The 21712-nt window shown below is 39.4% G+C and overlaps 2 protein-coding genes across 20 annotated transcripts in view; one reads left to right on the top strand and one right to left on the bottom strand.

Moving 5' to 3' along the window:
* Positions 1-12734, bottom strand: part of LOC131671771 (cell adhesion molecule Dscam2) — a 53896-nt gene extending 41162 nt beyond the window's left edge. For 13 of the 17 annotated variants that reach the window (XM_058948472.1, XM_058948473.1, XM_058948462.1 and 10 more), the window contains exons 1-7: positions 12437-12734; positions 10461-10583; positions 10125-10306; positions 9675-9813; positions 8680-8853; positions 5823-5987; positions 4255-4404 (exon numbers count right to left, since the gene is read on the bottom strand). In XM_058948472.1, coding sequence (XP_058804455.1) covers positions 4255-4404; positions 5823-5987; positions 8680-8853; positions 9675-9813; positions 10125-10306; positions 10461-10542 — 892 coding nt within the window. In that variant the 5' untranslated portion in view covers positions 10543-10583; positions 12437-12734. Of the gene's footprint in view, positions 1-1725; positions 1850-4254; positions 4405-5822; positions 5988-6591; positions 6754-8679; positions 8854-9674; positions 9814-10124; positions 10307-10460; positions 10584-12436 lie in introns of all 17 variants that reach the window. The other 4 variants (XM_058948477.1, XM_058948479.1, XM_058948471.1 and 1 more) reach the window with 3 other exon arrangements.
* A 3231-nt stretch (positions 12735-15965) lies between these two features.
* On the top strand, positions 15966-21712 carry LOC131671766 (UDP-glucosyltransferase 2-like). 3 transcript variants are annotated; one of them, XM_058948455.1, is made up of 8 exons: positions 15966-16893; positions 18428-18694; positions 18936-19134; positions 19938-20114; positions 20186-20503; positions 21001-21087; positions 21151-21229; positions 21317-21712. In XM_058948455.1, exons 1-8 carry the CDS (start codon positions 16672-16674, stop codon positions 21450-21452), a joined length of 1485 nt encoding a protein of 494 aa, XP_058804438.1. In that variant the 5' UTR covers positions 15966-16671; the 3' UTR covers positions 21453-21712. The 3 variants fall into 3 exon arrangements, with proteins under 3 accessions (XP_058804438.1, XP_058804437.1, XP_058804439.1); XM_058948454.1 differs by having other exon boundaries at positions 21001-21229; XM_058948456.1 differs by lacking the exon at positions 15966-16893 and adding an exon at positions 16931-17291 and having other exon boundaries at positions 21001-21229.

The raw sequence follows: 21712 nt of genomic DNA, 5'->3' as shown, positions 1-21712 counted from the left end.
TCATCTGTAACAGATAACGTGTACCTATATGAAGGAACAGGAAATCCTTGGGCTGGGCAGAATAATGTGATGTCATGGCCGGAATTTTTGTCATACCATGATTTTTTAGCTTCATTTGAAAATTTAGGGGCTTTTGTAGCAACAGGTTCTGCATTAAAATATTTAACAAAAATCAAATGATCATGTAATCGCGATATTGATTGCAGTACCGGGACAGGGTATATCTTGACATTGGAATATTAATCCTAAGAAAATAAATAAATTTCAATAAATTCAAGGTGAAAAATCACCTAGCTATAGGTGCAGGATGACCTTGGAGAGGACACATTAGGTTTGCATTTATACCTTGCGATGTGTCCACAAATTCAACTTTTCTATTTGTAGCTAGTTTTGGTTTTGTGTTTGAAGACGGCTCTGCATAATAATCGAAAATGAAAAAAAAAAACATATAAATTATCTTGAAAAAGACCAACCGAGTAATAGGAGCAGGGGAACCCTGTGCTGGACACAGTAAAGATACTTCGCTAGTACTATGAGTCGGCATTACAACTTTGATATCAGTACTCGATAATTTTGGTTTCACACTGGATATTGGTTCTATTTAAACAATGAAATAAAATTTTTCGATATAAAAATAAAGTATATTACAAACTAATGAACCCTGTTGCAAGGTAGACCTGAGAACACTTTCGCTTATAAAATACTTCATGTACTTAAGTACCTGAATCCAGGTACCGGAAAACCTTGTACAGGACAAAGTAACGTCGAAGCCCGGCTCAACAAAACAGAAGGGTTAGTCGATTTTACGTCCATCGCTGTCATTTTAGGTCTCGTGCTTGACACTGGTTCTAATACAATGTAAATAATCCCTTTAGTAAGTTTACAATATTAGAGATTGGAAACCTGATGTGGGACAAAATACTTCGCCTTAGAGCAACTAGATTGTAGGTAAAAGTAAAGAAAGAGTAAGAAAAATGTGTACCTATAGAGTGGAACAGGAAATCCTTGAGCAGGACATTGAAGAGTAACATGTTTATTGACAGCAGAGCTAAATCGAAAAAAATCTGTGCTAGCGGACAATTGTGGTCGGGTGCTTGATGCAGGCTCTGAGAAATTAACGAATCAAGTTTATCACTAATTGAAAGTCTATCTGAATTACAAGTAAGGGTAGATTCCTTTGGGCATGACTCGTATAAGACCACGTATGCATACATTGTTATGAAAAATCTAATGAAGATCTAACCTATATAGTGGAACCGGAAATCCTTGTGCAGGACAATGCAACGTTACGGATTTGTCAATAGCGGTGCTGAAACGCTGAAGATCACTCCCACTGGCTAACTGTGGTCGTGTACTTGCAGCTGGTTCTGTATAATTTATAAAATAATTGCAACTTAGTTGTTAATCACTTCAAGCTAGTTTACCTGTAAAGTGGAACAGGAAACCCTTGGGCAGGGCACAAAAGAGTCTTTGTACCATTAAGTATAGCTTGAAACGTTTGTGAATTTGCCATTGATGGAAATTTAGGTCTTGCGCTTCCGACAGGTTCTGTTATTAGGTGCGATAATTAATGAAGATATCATAGAAGCTCAAATTGAATTCAATAAATTCACGACTCCAAAAAGACAATAAAAGTTTTACACATTTGTAATACCCATAAGTCATGTCAGGTCGTAAAGTATTAAAAAAAGACTATTTTTTAATAAACTGATTATAGTCTGATACCTGAAGACTGGAACAGGAAATGCCTGTGCTGGGCAGAAGAGCGTCAACGGCTCCCTGTACCGATTAGTGTAAGTGCGCGAGTTCTCGGTTGTCGAAAATTTCGGTCTGACGCCAGCAACAGGCTCTACGAAAACAGATAAACATAAAATAGCAATCTCACATTCAGAAATATGAGTGCGTGTTTTATTGTTGTGGAGCAGTCAGTTTCGTACTGTAAGCCAGTTAATGAAAAAAAAAAGATAATCTAGGCATCCCTCGAGCAAAAGCGTGTGCGCATGATTTATCGCTGCTGGTGAAAACTAGTCACTCTGTGAGTAATAAGCCTACCTATAAGATGGAACTGAGAAGCCTTGGGCTGGGCACAGAAGTGGTAAACTTCGGTTTAAATGCGTCACCAGCCCATTTATGTTGTCCATACTTGGAAATTTCGGTCGAACGCTTCCTACTGGTTCTGTATTTTATAGGAAAATCTTGTGCGTTAACTGATTTGTCATTTTGGTAATTTTTCGATTCAAAAAATGTTGGAAGGGTCCAAATAAACTTAAAAAAAATTTAGAGCAGTTTAGCTAGCGTATGAATGCGATACCTCTTTTATTCTCACAAAATTTTTCCCAAATCAGATGATTTCTAATACGTAGTACTTAACGTTTCTAAAAATGTTTTCATACCTACTAAAGGGAACTGGAAATCCCTGAGCTGGGCATAGAAGCCGTAAGTTTTTACCCGATGAAGTTGACAGTCCAATGAGATTTTCCAAATTTGGAAACTTCGGTCTTACACTTCCAACAGGTTCTAAAGATTTTTACCAGAAAGTATGCGCTATGAATAAAAATTTTATGAAAGTAATCAAGTTCACGTGTATTTTGTTTACAACATTTTAATCTCCGAGTAGAAAATTAGTTAAAGAACAATAGTCAGCTAAAAGTCGAGGTATCGCATCAGTTCTTTTTGAACACATTAAATGAATGTAGTATCAAAATTAGTAAACGAGAAAGCCATAAATTAAACCTTGTAGAAATTTAATAAAATGTAGTTACATACGTGAAAAATAATTAAAATAAGAACTTTTTATGAATACGACAGGAAATAAAAGTAGCTCGTTAGCGGCGTAAATACACAGTACGTGCCCGCAGGGGTACCCTGTCCCAGCATTCAGGTTTTCCGCTAACAAACTTGGTTACACTCGATTATTTAACATGACTAACTTAATTTTAAATATGTGACAAAAGCAAAAGTAAAACAAGACGAGTTTTATTTATTATTATGTTTTTTGAGTAACAGCAGTATTTAATTTTGTATCACACATCAAGATTTTGAAACATTTTAAGATTTTTATGAACCAAGTTTATGAGCGAATAAAATATTACCATAAAAATGTATACATTACATGAATTAAAAAAGAAAAGGAACTTTTTACAATTCGCTAAGAATACTGGTGGAAAAGAATAGATAATAATTTAAAATGAAACGTAGTCCATTTTATATTGTATTTTAGATATATATTTCTTTACCGAAATAAAAGTTGAAACCTCATAAAAATACTTTCGATACTCTTAATTAAATATATTTAATCGCATTCGGAAATTCTTTTTTATTGAAGATTTTTAATATCATATAATTTTATAGTTCCCTTTCTTTCTCATTGAATAAAATTGGATGATATGAAATCATTAAAAAATTAACTGAATTTTTTTGAAACTCCTTGATGCTGTAATGTATTTACTAATGTAAATGCGATTAAGAATCAACAAACAAATTATGGTTATTTATTGTTGAATGCTAGATAGATATTATTTAACTCGATCAAAATTGCATCGCATTTGAAATATATTTTTGAAAGTTACATTCATCCAATTTTATTAAAATAATTTATTAGTAAATCGTACATAAACACTTTTGAAAATAGCATGTTATTAGTACATTATTGAATGTATAATATTTAATGAACATCAAAAAAGTTATCCGAGGCGTGAAGATAAAAATTTAGGGTTTAATTTAAAAGCATACAATTATTTGATGTAAATGAAAAAATTGTGTGTTAACTCACAATTAAATTATTGAAATTATACAGATACATCTTTTTACACTTTGAACTTTAATTAGTAATAAGGTTTTAGCAATGATAAATTTATACTAAAAATAAGCAATTTCCGTTTAAAGATTAATGAGAAAACCACTGTACGTTTTAAAATATTGATTTTTTAAAAATTATTTTTTAATTTAATGAAATCTAATTTCAAGTTCAATAATTGTTTATTTAAGAAAATCAACTTTGAAGAAGAGACATATGAATAAATATAACAATTTTTAATAAATTGTTGAATTTAAATTTGCATTCTACATTTAGTTGCAATTTTTCAGTGTTTATGTACGATGACATTTTCTTTTCTGGTCTATGAGAATTGTCAAATAATCAATATCGAAAAATATTTTTTTAATTGAAATTTGGGATAAATAAATATTATCAATGCCAGAAAAGAAAAATTGAAAAAAGTAAGAATTAGTTATTAACTTGCAAGGTTAACTTACCGGTGATCACCAATCGTCCCTTAGTCGCCGATAATCTTGTCTCGCCAGTTAATCTGTGCTTTGTTCGGCACTGATAAGTTTTGTAACCGTCTTCGGGACCAACATCTTTAATGTGAAGTTCTCCAGATGGAAGTACGAGGTATTTCCCGTCTATTTTTCATTATAAAAAAAAACAGAAAAAATATCTTAGCTAATAATTACTTTTTGTGTATAAAACTTAAAAAAAAAGGCGTTACATGTATTTCTTTGTGAAATAGAGGTTCAAATTTTCAAAAGTAAACATTTTTTTCAAATTGAATCTTTACTTTTTCCAACGCCTAACAGTTTTCTTTCATTTTTTGAAGTGTTGAGCATTCACATTGAGAAATGCAGTCTTTTCGTCGTCAAAAGCCGAAGAATATACAAAGAAATTCCTTTGGGTCTATGAACTGGTTTGTTACGCATTGTGCATACAAATGAGTTAACTCTTTTATAGATAGATCTCTTTTATTTCGAGATGATAAGATTATATGGTATTTAAATGCTTGTTTCTTAGCTAAAACAGACTTTGGAAAATTGAACCTCTTCAAAACTACTATTTAATTAAATAATTAAAGTAAGAACAATCTTTATCATACTACTCTTAGCAGCAAAAGTTTTGACCGAAATAAGCTAAAAAGTGACCAAGATCTTATAGCTAATAACTTGTGAGGTAATATTCATAAAATTATTATTGCAGTAAATAAAAAAATAATATAATTATCATCATAAATAATACTTCAATTTTATCAAATATCTACTTAAATTTCTTAGTATTATTTAATATTTTCATAGATTATTAACAGCTAAAAATTTAAACATTTCATCAGATGGTTCTTACTTTTGGGCAATTCAAAAAAGGATAACATGCAATGACAATAACATTGACGCATGCAAACTAGTCAGATGTATCTATCAATAAAAAAAGCAGATTCTACTGGAATAAGGGAAGGAACGAGTGGGTAATAGGAGGTATAAATATAGACAACATGTATAAGAAGCGCAGGAAAGGAAATGAGAGTGAAGTAGTCTGGGACAGCGCGAGCAGCTGCAGTTAACGTCTTATGACTTGAGGCACAAACCAATGATTCAACGTTTCAATTGTCATTTCTGAGTGAATCTCAATTTTGAAAGAGCCGCGACGCAAAGGTGCGGTATGAATAATTCTGTCCTACACTCAATTCCAGATCGCACAAAATCTAGAAAATAATTTGAGAATAGAGAAACCGTGGCAAGCTATATACAGGTATACGATCGAAACGAGCGACAACGAAAGAAAATTGAAGCTGCATAGAAAATAGGGCATTGTTTTTTGTTTGACATGAATTTGTACCGTAATCTCGTCCAGGATAAATCTCGGTGGCATCATCTTCAAGCCACGAGTCGACGAGAACAAATTCGGCGACAAAGCTCGGTATGTGACACTTGATTATTGCGGCGTTACCCCTTAACACGTGCTCGTCCATGACGTTCACTGCGTAACGCTGCCCGACAACTGTGAACCAGACATTTTGTTCTTTGTCAGCATGCCGCAAAAATCAATCGTGTACCGTATGACTGGTTGTCGAAGGTAAAACTCTCATCGCTGGAGCTTATCCATTCGGCGACGACAACGTAGTCGCCCACGAACGATGGTACTTGACATTTGAATATCGCTGCGTTGCCACGGATCGCGAACACGTCGTACACCTGCACTTCGAAGTACTGTGATACCGCTGTAAAAAGAATTTTGAGCCTATGTAATCCCTCCCTCGTCGCGTCGGTTTCACGTCACGCGACCGAATCAGTGGCATTCAGCAATTGTCTATGAAACGCTTGCTCTGTCCTCGACGATGCGTATGTTTTCCCACGAGCAGAAACCAAACTGACCTATGATCGTGAACAATAGCCGAATTATCGAGCATCGTATAATCGATCGTTCCTGCGCTCCTGCGTGTGTACGCGAAGAAGGAAAGAACAGTGGCATCTGAAGTGGGCTGCATTGGAGCAGAAAATAATTTTCCAATAATACGACTCAAGTGCCGTCAGTCGGTAATTTCTCAAGATCAGCCTATTTCAGCATTCTACTACTTATTGGTCCCGAACTATTTGGAGAAGAAAATAGAAGAATGCGCGTAGAGCGTGTTCCTGTTCGCGTTAACGTATCGCGCCGTGAATGGGCTTTCCGCAGATACGCAGGTAAGCAAGCAAAACATAGAAATTAGGTGAGAAGGGACAAAACAACGAGAGAGTATGCTGGTGAAGCTGCTGGCGTGCGCTAAATTGTAGATCATCTGACTAGTAGAGGCTAAACGATAGGCGCGTAAAAGTGCGATCTACCGTAATCCCTGTCGGGCGTGTAAATGGTGCCATCGCTATCCAGCCACTGATCAACGTAGATGAACTCGCTGACGAAGCTTGGTATTTTGCACTTCATGATCGCGTTGTTCGCCTTGATCACGTACTCGTTCTCGGCCTCCGTGACGTAAGACTGCGACACAACTGCCCGCGCCAACACAGAGCATGCACTTAAACACCACTCTCACTCTCGTGTTTTCTCTCTCCGCGACTCGCGCATTCGCACGCAGCGCAAAAGGAACCACAAACATAGCCGTCGATCGTAGCAATATACCCGAGTCGCTGCTCCTAGTATAAATCTCGCCATCCTGGCTGATCCAAGCTTCAACGCTGACGAACTCGGCCACGTAGCTCGGTATGCTGCATTTCAAAATTGCCGCGTTGCCTCGTATCACGTACTCGGTCATTATCTCCGGGTTGTAAGCCTGCGTCACGACTGACAATTCGCAACAAAATAAGACGTTTTCCTTTTGAACTGCACTGTTTTCGCGCCTTGCGGGTATGTGGGAGATTTTCTAACCATGGGACAGTCAATATTTTTATGCGAAGCAATATCAATACACAAGCGCTTCTTTTTCTTAATGCATGGCTACCGTAGTCGTGGGACATTTTGTAGCTGGACCCGTCGCTGCCTTCCCACGCGTCCACCGAGACGAACTCGGCCACGAAGCTTGGTATTGTGCACTTGAGTATGGCGGCGTTGCCGCGGATCACATACTCCGACACTACTTCCGCCTCGTAGTACTGCGTCACCACTGTTTTTTTTGCCGCAATTTATTCTCATTTCTCCCTACTTTTTCTCTCATTTTCATTGATTAGTTTCATTCATAAGACGATATAACGCAGTCTGTCCTTCTGCTTTCGTGTATGGTTGTGTAAGGTATGAAAATGTTGAGAAACAATTACCGCGCAAGTGACCCGCATGGAAACTCAAATTGAAACTGTGTGCTCACGCAGCCGGACACGGCATACTATGAATTAAGAGCGTCATTAAATTTATCTCTCTCTCTCTCTCTCTCTCTCTCCCGGTTAAAGAATGAATAGATGAAATCACGGCCAATTTTACGTGTGCTTCTCTGTTTCTTTGTTCGGGCATGAACACACATTTTTTCACATTTTTAGGTCTATGTTAAACTCAATTACTTTAATGGTGTTAATTTAACGTAATTTTTTATGAAGAACATTTTCAAATACCAAAAATAAAAAAAAACGGCTTATACTTTTGATTTCGATTTGAAATGCAGAATTTCCAGAACAAATGTGTGGAATATTTTAATAAATATGAAATTTCGAATAAATATCGTAGCAATTGCCCATCAACATTTTCACTTCGAGGGAAAAGCTGCAGCTTCGACACAACGATGGCAAAGAAAAAGCATTCCGATAATCTGCAGAACGTTAACTACCAGACTCGCCGCCCATATTGAAAGCAATTCCCTGATCGTCTTGCCAGCCGACGACCTGTACGAACTCGGCGACAAAGCTCGGTATGCTACACTTGAGTATTGCCGCGTTTCCACGTATGACGTACTCGTTATTAACCTCCGATTGATAGTACTGATGCACGACTGTAGAGAATACATAATTTTCATGAAATGCGTGTAATCTCCGCTTTGCGTGATCTATAAAAGCCTTGTGTTGCTGCTTCTGTCGGCTGTCGGTCAATTGACTCTTAATAGGGAGTTTTAAACTCTCCACGACACGACCTTGTGCTGGTATCCACGCAGAGAACAAGAGCTTTTCAGGCTTTTCAATTTTAACTTCAGTAATTATAATACAAAAGATTCAAGCTTGGCGATCGCGTGCCCTACTCGCACTGTTTTTCGCGCAATTTTAATTATTAGCTAAACGAATATAATTCTAAAGCAATATTGAATGAAGTTATTGGATTGCGTGCTATACCATCAATTTCACTCAATCGTTCGCCTAATGAATCACAATGACTTTCTACGATCTGATAAAATCAATGGAAGTAGGAAAACCTTTGCGCGCGTGCAATTAAAGCCGTTTCCTATACATCATGCTCTCGCATTCTGTCCCAGCCTGCTTTTGATTTTATTTCACTAGTACCATAATTGGCGCTGCCATCGGTGTTCCGCACAAATTCCTCGCCCTGATCGGTATGCCAAGATAAAACGGTGACAAAATCGGCGACAAACGATGGCACAACGCATTTTAAGACAGCACTGTTCCCTCGGATCGCGTACTCTTTATTTACGTCTGTGTCGTAGTATTGTGCGACCACTAAATCAATTTTATACATGCGATATTATGTTGGACTTATTATTGCTGAGTCATTTTCATATGAAGTTTCACGAGATCGAATGCTTAACTGACTTATTTATTTATATTACCTAAAACCTATTGCTGCAGGAAATTAATTATTAATCAATTTGGAGTCTAGGATTTAATCCTCGGATAGATCTGTTTTATCTATTATGTTTTTTCAACATTTGACATATTGATACTGGCATATTCCATAAGTCGTTCGTATTTTCAATTTTTAGTTGCATTTAAAAAATTCAATGTCAATTGCAGAAGATATTCCAGCAATGCGTGATTTCAAAGATAAAAATTCAGAGAATGTTTCGCCTACGAGACTTTTTCTGTACACTGATTCATGGATTGGACTGAATTTTCGAAATTAGGAAGGATATGTTATCGGCGTCGATGTGTTAAGTAGTCTTTCTATTGACTTCAAGTTTCATATAACAGAAGCTTCTTGATCAATGTGTAATACTTGAGTACCAATGAGTATTTCTATTGAATGAGTAAAATTTAAATGTAACAAGCAATATTTCTTTTTTACTTCTAATGAAACATAGATATGCTTGAAAATACATATAAATACTATAAACATTTGTAATAGGGTTGAATCCGTTTCGTTGAAAAAATAAACCTTTCAAAGTATCAAGTTTAGCGAATCATTCTCTTTATAGCAGTATACGACATAACCCAAAATATAGAGGATTAAGACCTTGACTCTTTTTAAGATTCTGTTTCTTTATCAACGGTTTTCAATTTTTTCAGCATTTGTTTATAATGAAATGTACAGCGAATCTTACCGGCTCTTACGTTGACATCGCGGCTGTGAATGGATCCCACGGCATTTTTAGCAAGACAAATGTAAACTTGTGCGTGAACTTCTTGGCGATAATCTTCAGCCCGGAACGGTGGAAATACAAGATTACCATTCGGCAATACCTGTGAAAAAATATGCCAATAAGGTAGGTGCTTTCTTTGCTGTAATTGGAACGTGTTCAATAATGAGCAGTCGGATTTTAAGTTCTCGGCAAATAATTAAACATTCGGTCAAAATCGAAGTTAACAATTGATTTGAAAAACTTGTAACATCGATTTTCAACAGTAGTCAAAGGTTCAATAACTTAAATTAAATTTTATTCCAACGACATAATTCAACTTTCTTCAAGTAAGTAATTTACATTGACCGACCGCAATATCACAGGCAGCGCGGACTGTGCAGCAAGCATGAAAATAAAATGAGAAAAACGTACTTGTCGCAATCCAGGCACATCTCCAACAGCAGTACCGTCAGAGCGAATCCAAATAATATCAGGTTGCGGGTTTCCTCTGGCTTGGCATTCAATCACAGCCCCGGTACCATTCGAGAAATCAACACGATTCGGTGGTTCCTTGACGAAAATCGGACCCATAGTTTCATCTTCAGCTAACGTTCCTTCAAAATACGAAATGTACGATCATGAAATTTTTGTTTTTGTTTTGAGTGTCACATGCCATGTATAAAACGTAATGTTCTTCGCACTGTACCAAAAGTATTTTCATACAGATCAAAGAGAAGGAAATGTAAGTACTTGTCAATGCTGACTTACCGCACGCAAACGTTGACAAAATAACGAGCAAAATTGCGGGTCGGAAGTAACTCCCGTAGCGTACGGGAGCATTCCGCCACATCTTGATTTGTTTTATTAACCTTTTTCGCTGCCTCTGATTACCTGAAAACATATATGGTAATGAGTATTTGCATGTAATTCAATTTTATTCAACACATGAAATTATTTTTCGAAGATGTCAAGGTGAATCGTTCATGAAATCGGGACCGGTTAAAAAATAATTTATAAAATTATACTCTACTGCGAAACGTGACGTTGCTTGCTGGTACGCGCATATTCGAACCCATGCAATGTTATAATTATAAGAGAATGCTGAATATGCATCGCACTGTTGCAAAGAATCGTTGAATAATATCTAGTGTTCACACATTCGCACTGCCAGAACCAATTGCATCAAGAAGAGAAAAAAAATTAATAAATTTGACGCTCAAGTTAATTTATAAAAATCATGCTTAGCTGCTCTGTTCATGCACGTAAAAATGCTGACAAAAGGAAAACATTGCCGCGACAAAACATCCTTAGCTCGTGTATACATGCTTTCTAAAATTGCACGATCTATCTGTTGCTTCAATCCAAGAAAGAAGCACGAATCTCATAGGTTGGCATAAACTAATAACGCACTTTTCGCAGTGTTTCAACATCGCACTCCCACAAGCAATAAAAGCATCCGTAGTGAAAGTCAAAATTAAATAGAAATTCACTCAGAACTGAATTGTCTTATCGTTACCAATAACCGACACCGTAAGTAGCTCGAGATAAAATTAAATGACCGCACGAAAAAAATAAGAAAACTTAAACGCGTGCTCGTGTAATCAGGTGTTCGTCCGACTGTCAATCCGGTTCCGTCTGTAGCCGGTGAATGACTCATCGTGCTACTCGCTTTATGCCGGCCGAATCATAACAAACGCATATCGATCGCTGGTTCGCGACACCAAAACAAACGTAAAAATAAAGCTAATACTATCTAAATGCTGCCGAATAGTTGATCGATATAATCGAAGTTCAACACATCGAACGCAAAACGTGTATCAGTAAGGACTAGATAAAGGAAAAAGGTGAATGGTTTGGAGTTTATGCAAGCGCACGTGCACACCTTGGCACGCGGTTCGCCGAGCAGATGGTTAGACGCTAGAGAGAAAGAGAGAGAGAGTCGGGAGAAGAGTGGGGGGAGAGAGCGCGAGAGCTGTCGCTTGCGCGGGGGAGGTTTTATTGATCGTGGCTAATGAAAATGAATTCGATCCTTGCAATTTATCAGCACAATTTGAAAACAAACGATTCTCATTGGCAACGAGGACGATAGGACGAGGATGTATGTGATGATTTTGACGAAAGGCACGAGCGCGAGAGCGTGCCGCAAGGTGTGGATTTATGAAAATGGATGCCCACGGCCATTGCTCTCTGTCTCTCTCTTTCCCTCGCGTGTCACACACACGCGACAATTTTTCAAGGTTTCAAAATATCTAGTTTTCCGTTTTGCCGTAGCCGTAGACGGCCTGCACTTTCTGTTTCGATTGCCTCTTCCTTTCTGTCTCGCGATGAATAGACGTCTCGACCGTCGAGCTTCATGCAAAAAGCTTATTGACGGCGACCGACGAGTTTTGTTCAAAACAATGGGGATGCTGCGCGCATGTCCACCTTCGTGCGCGATTGTTATTGCAGTCGCACGTCCTCAGCTGTATGGCTTTTTTTAGGAAGCGCGACACTTTTAAGCGAAAACCGGAAGTCCGAGACCGCCTTTGTTTACACTCGACTGGCAAGATCGAAAGAGCAATGACCAAATATTTGACGGCGTTGACCAACCTCTCGGCTATGCTGGATAAACAAATCATGCAAAAGCAGTGCCGACGGGCGACAGGCAGGGGCAATGGCAGGGATTAAAACACAAAAAGCACACTGTCTTCGACTAAGCGAGTAAAAGCTTCCATCGATGAGCGAGTCAGAAATTGTAATCCCACCTCGCGATTCAACAATATCTCCTCGGCACACTACTTGCACACTCGATCAGAAGTTGATCGTTTAGATAATACTCCACGACACCCGATGCGACAAACGGCAACGAACAAATTCAATTTTACTCCGATCTGACTTTTCTTTGATTTTCTGGCTGTATTTTTAATATAACGCGAGCGCGAGTGCGTACTACACGCCGTCGACGCACTCACAGACAGGCAGACTGAATACAGCTGCCGCAGTGCTGCTGCTGCTGCTCTCCGCGATGCTACTTTGTGCTTGTGTGCGCCCGCGTAGCTGGGTGTGTACGCGACACACAGACTGGAGTCTATATGTGCCGCCTGCCGCTTGCTCGGCCGGCAGGCGGCATCTTGCCAGTCGAGTGTCGAAGCGCTTAGCGCAGTGTGCGCTGTGTGCTGCCTGGAGCCACTAGCGTGGGCGCCAATTTTCGAATACTCGTCGTAACGTGCCGGTGAAAGCCATATTTGACGTAATTTGATGATAGAGGTTGCACGGGCGCCCGATTTACGACTTAGGATAATGTATCTTGCACGCACATACGAACAATTGCTTGATTCTGAATTGCTTTTTCTCGTCTTATCATCATTACGCTAATTGATCGATATTTAAGGAAAATCATGTGTTCTCTAGACTCAAGTTTCGCCTGTATTTTCATGAAACGACTAATGTTGAGCTTTCCGCTATTTCAATTAAGAGCTGCTGCCAAGACAAATTTCCACATTAGGAAATGTCGCAATACTATCTTTTGAATTAGTGATAATTAGGTGGTCATTTGTATAATAATGGAATATAATCTTAATGAAAACATCGATGTACACAAACGTTTGTTACATAAACGTTTAAAAAATACTTATACTGAAATTACTATATTTGAGCTGTTCCGCGAAGCGCGCCTAATAATTCGATTGAATAAATTAGAAAATTTATAAGAATGCAAAGTATCACATCGCTAGAAATCGAACACATCGGCATGCTCGTGCACGATATCTTCTTAAACTATTCATTAAACAGTGATATAATTGTAAAAAGTACATTAGAATACTCAGCTGATTTACGTATTAGCAGGACATTATAGTAACGATACTTGGAAATTTAATGAAGAGAACTTTGTCGATAGCAAATAACCAATCTCATATCTTTATTATACTCTAACTTAGATAGATGATTAATGAAGGAACTGGACGACCAGTTTAGCAAGAAAATATTTTTAAGCACGGTCCATCAATTTGGCTCGTAGATCTCAGGCACGTGCGATTGAGTGACAAATAGTCGTTGCAATTTGCCTGAACGAAGGGAAAAGAATCATTCATTGACATGTAAATGAAGCTCGGAATAACATGTGACAAGGTGTTCGGGGATCAGCGATTGGCCGATTAGCGTCAGAAAAAGAGTGCAGTATAAATCAAATCGTCCGAAACACACAAAAATAACTGGCGCCACTTTCGACTGGCGATATAGAAAGTATCATTAGTATAAGTGTAACTGGAACGGCAGTGGCAACGGTTATAAGAGTGAAGGTCGGTGCGTGCGCCGTGCGGTCCAACGCGGCAGCTGCAATCTCAGACAGCGAGTGCTGTATGTGGCTTTTTCCGCCGTTCTCTCTGCCCCCTTCCAAAGAATTGGATGGCCGCGCTACAGGTATACACAGCGCGTGCACCTGCCCGTTTCTTATCCTCGCGCTCGCTCCCGCGTAAATATTCTACACGCGATGTTTTAGCATTTTTCACATCGCGCCTCATCCTTTTTTTCTTCTTTCAATTTACATGTTAATGGTATTTTTCGGAATGCGAAAACGCCTGTCACAGACATGTTTTAAGACTGTTTTATTTGAGCGCGTGAATGGCCAGCTACGACGTCTCAATACTTTTCTAATCGGCATTAGCATAACTTGAAAATAAGGCGACTGCTAGATCACCACTGACTCGACTGCGCTGTAATTTTTTTTATATGTATAGTGAAACGATACCGACCATGTCAATGTTATATCGTTTTCACATTTTTTTTCGCCATTTCGTAACATCGAGCAAAGATGTCTTTTCAGGATATGTCTTTGGTCTTATTCTTTTGTTTTTGTTGGAGTTTCAGACTTCTTTAAGAGAATACAATAACCAGATCTTCAATAAATTTCATTCTCAAATAAGATGAAAGACAAGTTTTTTCGTTTTCTATCATCGTAACTCTATCCTTTCAAAAATACATTATCATACAAATTATGCCTGCATTTGAAAAATTCATTGTAAATTTATCAAGTTTCTTATAAGGTTTCATAAAATATTGACTTACCCTACTCGGTAAAAAGTAAGAAATAAAACATAAAATTTCTGTCAGAATAGAAGAACGAATTAAATACACTTGTATGATGCAACAACAAAATTCGATATTCAGTTGGCGGATATATGTATAAGTTTTCGTGATAAAAAGTCATTGTAAAAAAGTATTGTTTGAAGCGTAAAGAAAAAATCATTCTTATGAACGTAGATGTCAGCGTTGGAAACTTACGTAAAGCTGTGCATGGTTCGTGCTAAAAATTAAATTATTTTAACGTAACCAGATTTTCAGCTTCGAATGTTAATACAATGGAGTAGTTAACTATATATGAACACGCCTGACTTTTCATTAATTCAAATAATTATATTTTTGATTGAAGACTTTCGGATCAAAGACTTTCGGAACGGTATATTTTAAGTAAAGAAATATTTTCAAATATGGACCCGACGGCACTCTAAGTCATTCAAATGTCAAGAGCAATTGAAAATTCAAATGTACGTGACTTTGATGCCATAAAGACGATTCCAACAATAGTATTTAAACATAAATAATATCAATTTCTTAGATAATTTATAGAAATCAATGAGCTTTGATGTCTGCTAAAATTTTAATGGACAAAAAATATATTTTTCTATGATACTCTTAAAAATCTGGAAGTAACATATTCCTGCGATAAATATGCGGTTAACTGAAATTACTCAAATAATCATAGTTTTCCGTACAATTTATGAATAAATAATCCATAAGTATTTGAGACGAAGCTTTCAAAATGTTTTCAATATAACATTAATCTTAATAACAGAAAAAATTGCTCCATACTTGGAAAATCTATTCTTCAACAAAATAAGCGTTAGAGTCTGAATTGAAACGACTGATTGAACGTGAACTAATTAATGTGAAAAAGAAAGAAAAATGATCATTCACACGATGACAAGGTGCATGAATTAAGAATTATTAAAAATCCATAAAAAATTGAGCCACCAATCGAGTTCGACTAATTTTCTCAAAAGCTCATCGATCAGTGTCAAGAACGTCAGCTTAGAATAGCGTAAGAAGAAAAAAGTGAGAATGGTCAAAAGGTAAACAGATCGCTGCCATTGCATCCTTAAAATCCTCATACATCATGACATTAATGTTGCTTAAAGAAGAATTGTAAGACCTCCCGCCACCCAAGGTAGCGCGCGCAAGTGTATATAAAGAGTGGTGGCCGGCTGTTCATAAAAATTGCGAGTTCGAGTGTCTAGATCGAAAGTAAAAGCCCATTGGGTGTGTATGTGTATGTATGTGTGTGTGTGTGTGTGTGTGTGTATGGTGGTCATCAGGATCGATTTTCGCGGCTACAGCAATACGTCAACTTGAAATTTTTGAACAGCTCGCTCTCGTGTGCACGCAGAAGGGGCAATACTTTCTCTGGATGTGCACGTTCGGGTGGTTTGGTGGGAGTTTGCTTGGTTGACTCTCTCTTTTAGCATGATAGCCAGCTGATCGTTGGCGCAGTTGGCCGACAGAGACTTTCACGCGAGGTTCGTCTCTACGTGCCGCGAGTAGTCGCCGATTTGGTCCTCCTTGGCTTTTTTCTCGCAGCGCGGTCTCTCGTTAGGTTGTGTGCTTGCAACAGCAGTCGCTTGCGTCAATTGTTTTCTTAGGAATTGGCCCAGGCCGTGGGCAGACCAGCAGAAAAGCCGCACGAGAGCGGCGTAATTGGCTAGTGAAAGTTTTTTTCTGCAACGACCGACGAATTAATCGACGATTTATATATACCAAAGTGTATGCTGTGCGCGTATACCACCGGACAGGTCAAACATTTTTTGCGCTCGAGCTGTAATGTTTTGTACGGGGACTGTCGAAAAACCCGCTTTCTCCCCGTAACAGAGGCTTCCTTTCACGTCTTCTATGTGCGTACGCGAGCGAGAAAGATCTGATGTGACAATCTTTTCATTCGTCCGACGCGATGGCTGTTAAAGTGCTGCTAGTAATTTCGACTATCGTTCAAGTGTCTCATGGATACAACGTGTTGTTAGCCACAATGGGTGGTACCAGATCACACACGGTACCATTCGTTGCATTGGGCACTGCACTCGTGGAACGTGGTCATAACGTCACTCTGGCTAGTGGTTTTTCCGGACCTGCGGCGAATAATGGACTGAAGGAACTTGTACCACCGAGGCTTGAAGTGAGTTTCTTGTGTTTTTCCGATTTCCGTCGTGTCGATAGTTTATTATGGGTATACGTTGTTAAAGCACGTGCTCGCGAGTTATATCAGTTATATCAGGCGAATATATTCTGGTGTCGGTAGAAAGACTTTACTTTTATACACGCGCGTATGGACAGGCCGAATGGGGGAAATCCGACGACAATGATACATTGGTGAACGTCTCAACTTACATGCTTGTGGATTTTACGATCTCGCGCGAGAATCGAATCGATTAAGAAAAACCAATAAATAACTAAATAAAAGATTTTTATTAGCGTGCTAGTTGAAAGATGTTTGTGAAGACATTTTGTGGGAAATTTATCGAGAACGAGAATCGATGCTTGTTGGAAGATTCATTGGAACCGGCAAGCAAAAAAGTGAGTTCTCTTACAGAATCGACGTTTTAGCGAGACTACGGCACGTTCAGCTCCCTTCCCGGTAGTTTTCACGTGCGCGAAAGCGTTTCCTCGATCGTGAAACTTGGTTATTACAACGTTCTGTTGCGCGCGTCATGTTTTCGATGCGATTAAAGAAATTGTACAATCCTACAAGAAAAAGAAACACGCGCGAGATTTTTCCTATGCCTTACATAAAATGCGTCGCGACTCGCTGAAAGCTGCGAAAGACGTCAAAACAATACGTAAATATTCAGCTGCGACGAGAAATTCCAAATTGTTCATGTGTTCCGAGTAATATTGACAGAGCAAATGCATCGGATGTCATTTGCTTCTTTTATTTTCTTAAGATTCAGAGCAGCGTAAATATTTAGTCAGAATCAATGTTGATTTGGACACACTTAGTCGGTCGACCAAAAGCGAGTAATAGTCAAGCATATCTCAGACTCATTACTTGATATAGTTACGCACGAGACGGATTGCAAGAAATGCCTAAATGCGCAAATGAACGAGAGCCTAACACTCGATGATGCGCGTTCTCGTGTCAAGATTTAATAAACACACTCATGGATATAACTGTCGAAATTGAATTGTTAGCATCGCCGCGTATGTCTACCGTAAAGTTTATAGATCAAGCAGTCAATTTGCATGATGGCTCGCGAGTGGCGTGACATGGCTTGTCGGCGCATGAATAATTACAAAATCAGCGTGGCTAACAAAAAACTTGAGCACTCTTCGGGAGAGAAAAGAAACAAAGCGATAATTCAGTTTTCGGCTATTCATCGATTAATGCTACGGTTGAACACGCTCCTAGGGACAGAAAAACAAGCATAAAGAGAATGCCGCGGCGCTACTACTTTCAAGTGTCGTAAGCTGCGAAATGTTTACGAGCTGTCTAATGCCTTGAAGCCACAAGACCTATACTCGTTAACGCTGTCGCTATGTAATTTTGATAGTGGATTGATGGGCACCGGTTATGTCACAATCGAACTGTCAAAGTAAAACTCGTTTCGCGTTTCATGAGAATTCGGTAGCATGAGAATGCCGAGTGCGAAATGCAAGCTCGCTCGCACGCTAGTCGGAATCAAATGGTTATTAAGACAATCTATTCACTGCAGACATACATCGGCAACTATACCTCAGAATGGGATCTGGTTGGCTCGCGTTTCCGCAATGAATTGCCCATTTCACCGTGGGACGCGATGAGATATGGTTGGGAAGCTTGCGAGGCCCTGCTAACCGACGGCTTTTACCTATCCGAAGTGCAGAGACCCGAAGGAAATTCACGAGCACAGTGGGACGTTGTTGTGATCGACGGTGCTTATCCCGAATGCCTCCTCGGCGTTCTGCATGGGCAACAGGTGCCGACGATAATGCTCAACACGGTAAGTCTGTCTATATGCGTCTCTTGCGAAAGTTAGGCGCGCACGATCGGCAGCTCGCGATTGCAGTCGATTATTGCTCGCTCAAACCTTATTCTCGACCACCTCGACGTGCGCGCACACGGGTAAACTCGAAAACAAAAGAAAAACGTTTGTTATACCTATTGTTAAATGTCGCTCGGTCCAATCGACTCGCACGTGGTCGCAACCTTAACTAAGAGACCAAAATTGCACAAAATTGCAGGTGGCCTTGTACAGCGGTTCTTTAGCACGCCAGGGCAATCCATCGCCGTGGTCAATAAGGCCGTACTTCGGCAAAGCGCTGACACAAGACATGAACTTTGCGCAGAGAATATTGAACGTGAGTTACTTGAGCATACTGGAGATCATGCATTGGATTATGATCACCGGATTCATTCAGCCGACCTTGCGCAAGCATTTGGGTGAGCAAATCTTACACGCGCGTCTATCTGTATTCGCTTTCCGATCACGCACACTACGCGAGCGCGCGCGTGACGAGCAAAATCCTTTGGTTATTCGTGGCTTTGCAACGACTAGCGGCGTAGCGGTGCAGCGGCGCAGCAGCGCAGTGGCGCAACGGCGCAGCCTGTCGCGCTTATGCGTACCACGTTTCGCGAATTTTCCAGTGAATGTTCACGTCGTTGCAAAACGCTCGACTATCGAACGATTCAGGAGAAGCCTCAATGTACACAGGCAGGATCTATTCTGTCGGGCGTTTAAACGTCCTTCTCCGGGATCAGTCGAGGCGCCATTAGGCAGCTTTCGTCATCTGTTGACCATATTCGAGCACGAAAATTCGTGTGTCATTCGCTGCAGGCACTCGATCGCAGTCTGCCCCGAAATGCAAGGTAGTGCCTGATGATTATCGTCCAATAGATCTTTCAATTTGTTACGATTGCTTGGCAATTAATTAACAATAAATTGTTCCGCGAGTTTTATGAACTGATTGGCGATTCAACTAAGCAGACTTTTCACTGGAATCATCGTCCATGCAAGTGGCTGAAAAAAATATAGGGAATGCGCGCACCTACCGAAAGATTTCCATTTGGTGAGACTGTTGCAAGGTCGTTATTTGGTCGTGTACTGTAATTACATGATTCATTAGCGCGTTATGGTTTCGATTGCCAAATGAAAAGATACAAGTGTCACGACAAAGGCTATCTTTCGCTATCTGTCCGAATAAAAGAGATCGAAGAAAACTTAACGTGTGCGATGGTGATGGTAGGCGAGCAAGTACCAGACGTCCGAGAGCTGGTGTCGGAGGTGCCGCTGACGCTGCAGAACAATCACTACTCGGTGTCGGACTCGACACCTTACCTGTCGAACGTCGTGAACGTAGCTTGCATACAGTGCCGAGCACCGCTCAAGCTCGGCCCGGAAATGGATACGTTCCTCAGCCGAGGTATATACAATACACAATACTCTCATGAGCATCCGATCAAACTTCCATTCATACGTTGCATTATACGGTAGGTTTCGTATTCGTGTCGATGGGTTCATCGGTGAAAGCTTCGGGCATGCCAGAAGCACTGAGGAAAATGTTCGTCGCCGTGTTCTCCACTCTGCCCTACAATGTCGTTTGGAAATGGGAGGGTGGCACGATTGAACATTTACCATCGAACGTGCGCACTGCAGCTTGGTGGCCACAGCAAGAATTACTTGGACACAACAAGCTCAAAGCATTCGTCTCGCATGGTGGATTGCTTTCGCTGCACGAAGCTGCGTACCATGCTGCACCGACGCTCGTTCTCCCGGTGTTTTGCGATCACGATGGAAATGCCGCTCAGGCTGGTGAGTTGTTGTTTTCTTTTTCTTCGACGGCAATCCAATTCCACTCTTGAGCTTTCTACTTGATCACGGAAATTCGCGCGACTTGTCCGAATTCGTCGTGTCAGCACTGCAATGCCAACAGACAAAACTACGAGAAAGTTCGTTTGTGCACGATACCGCGATCCTCGATCACCAAATCACCGCTGTTATCAGCTTTCAGAGCAATTCACGCAATTACGTCAACAATGACGAGCATCATTGTCAAGAAATTTAGCTGTTACTTTGGCGCTCGTACTCACCACGACCAGTTGAATATTATGTCTTTTCCGTTGCATATTGAACTTCACGTTGCATCAAGGTGTCAAGCTTAGTTTAGGAGATATTCAGGTTGCTTTGCATTGTAATTAGGATTTGTACGCTTGAGCATCAGCCGAACTGACGACAAAATTTATTTTTCTAAGGAGAACAAATAATATTAACAATGCAATGACAATTAACAATAATTACAAATATTTCAGAGAAACTGGGCTACGCGTTAGTAACAGATTTGGCAAGTCTGACGATAACCGTGCTCCGCGAGAGTATAATGAAAGTGGCAGCCGGTGGTAAGAATCCCTACAGAGAAGCTGCCAAAAAAAGAAGTATGCTAATGAAAGACATTCCTGTAGATACAAAAAATTTAGCTGTTTGGTGGGTCGAACACATAGCCCGGCACAAGGGAGCCGATCATCTAAAGAGCACCTCGAGGTAATTTCATTTTATTCATTTTCCTACTGTTAGCACCTTCGAATTTTTTCACCACCTTTTTTCATCTTTTATATTTTATGACATTAGGCACATGAGCGTTGGACACTACTACTCGCTGGACGTGGCCGGTTTTTACTTAGCATTGTTTGTTAGCGTTGTATACGGTGCTAGAAAGTTGCTTCACCGTGCCGGTCGAAAAAAATTGAAAGAGAAACTGCAGTGAATGCATAATGTCAGTTCTTTCTGTAAATGATGTACACACAATATTACTTGTTTATACATAGAAACTTTGTTTTTCGTGGAAGCTGTTTTGATTACTCATTGTAGCTTGTAGTACTTTTATTTTTATTTTATTTAAATAGTTTTTTACCGTAATAAATATTGTTGAATGGTTTGTGATTATTGTTATAAATCAGAATCTTTAAGATTTGTAAAAAATTATTGTTAATTATGAGTAATGCGAGCTTGTACATAATAATAATA

The sequence above is a fragment of the Phymastichus coffea genome, unplaced genomic scaffold, assembly GCF_024137745.1.
Source record: "Phymastichus coffea isolate CEN01 unplaced genomic scaffold, Cenicafe_Pcof_1.1 PCOF00135, whole genome shotgun sequence".
Classification (NCBI taxonomy): domain Eukaryota; kingdom Metazoa; phylum Arthropoda; class Insecta; order Hymenoptera; family Eulophidae; genus Phymastichus; species Phymastichus coffea.
This window is presented reverse-complemented; position numbering and strand designations above follow the sequence as displayed.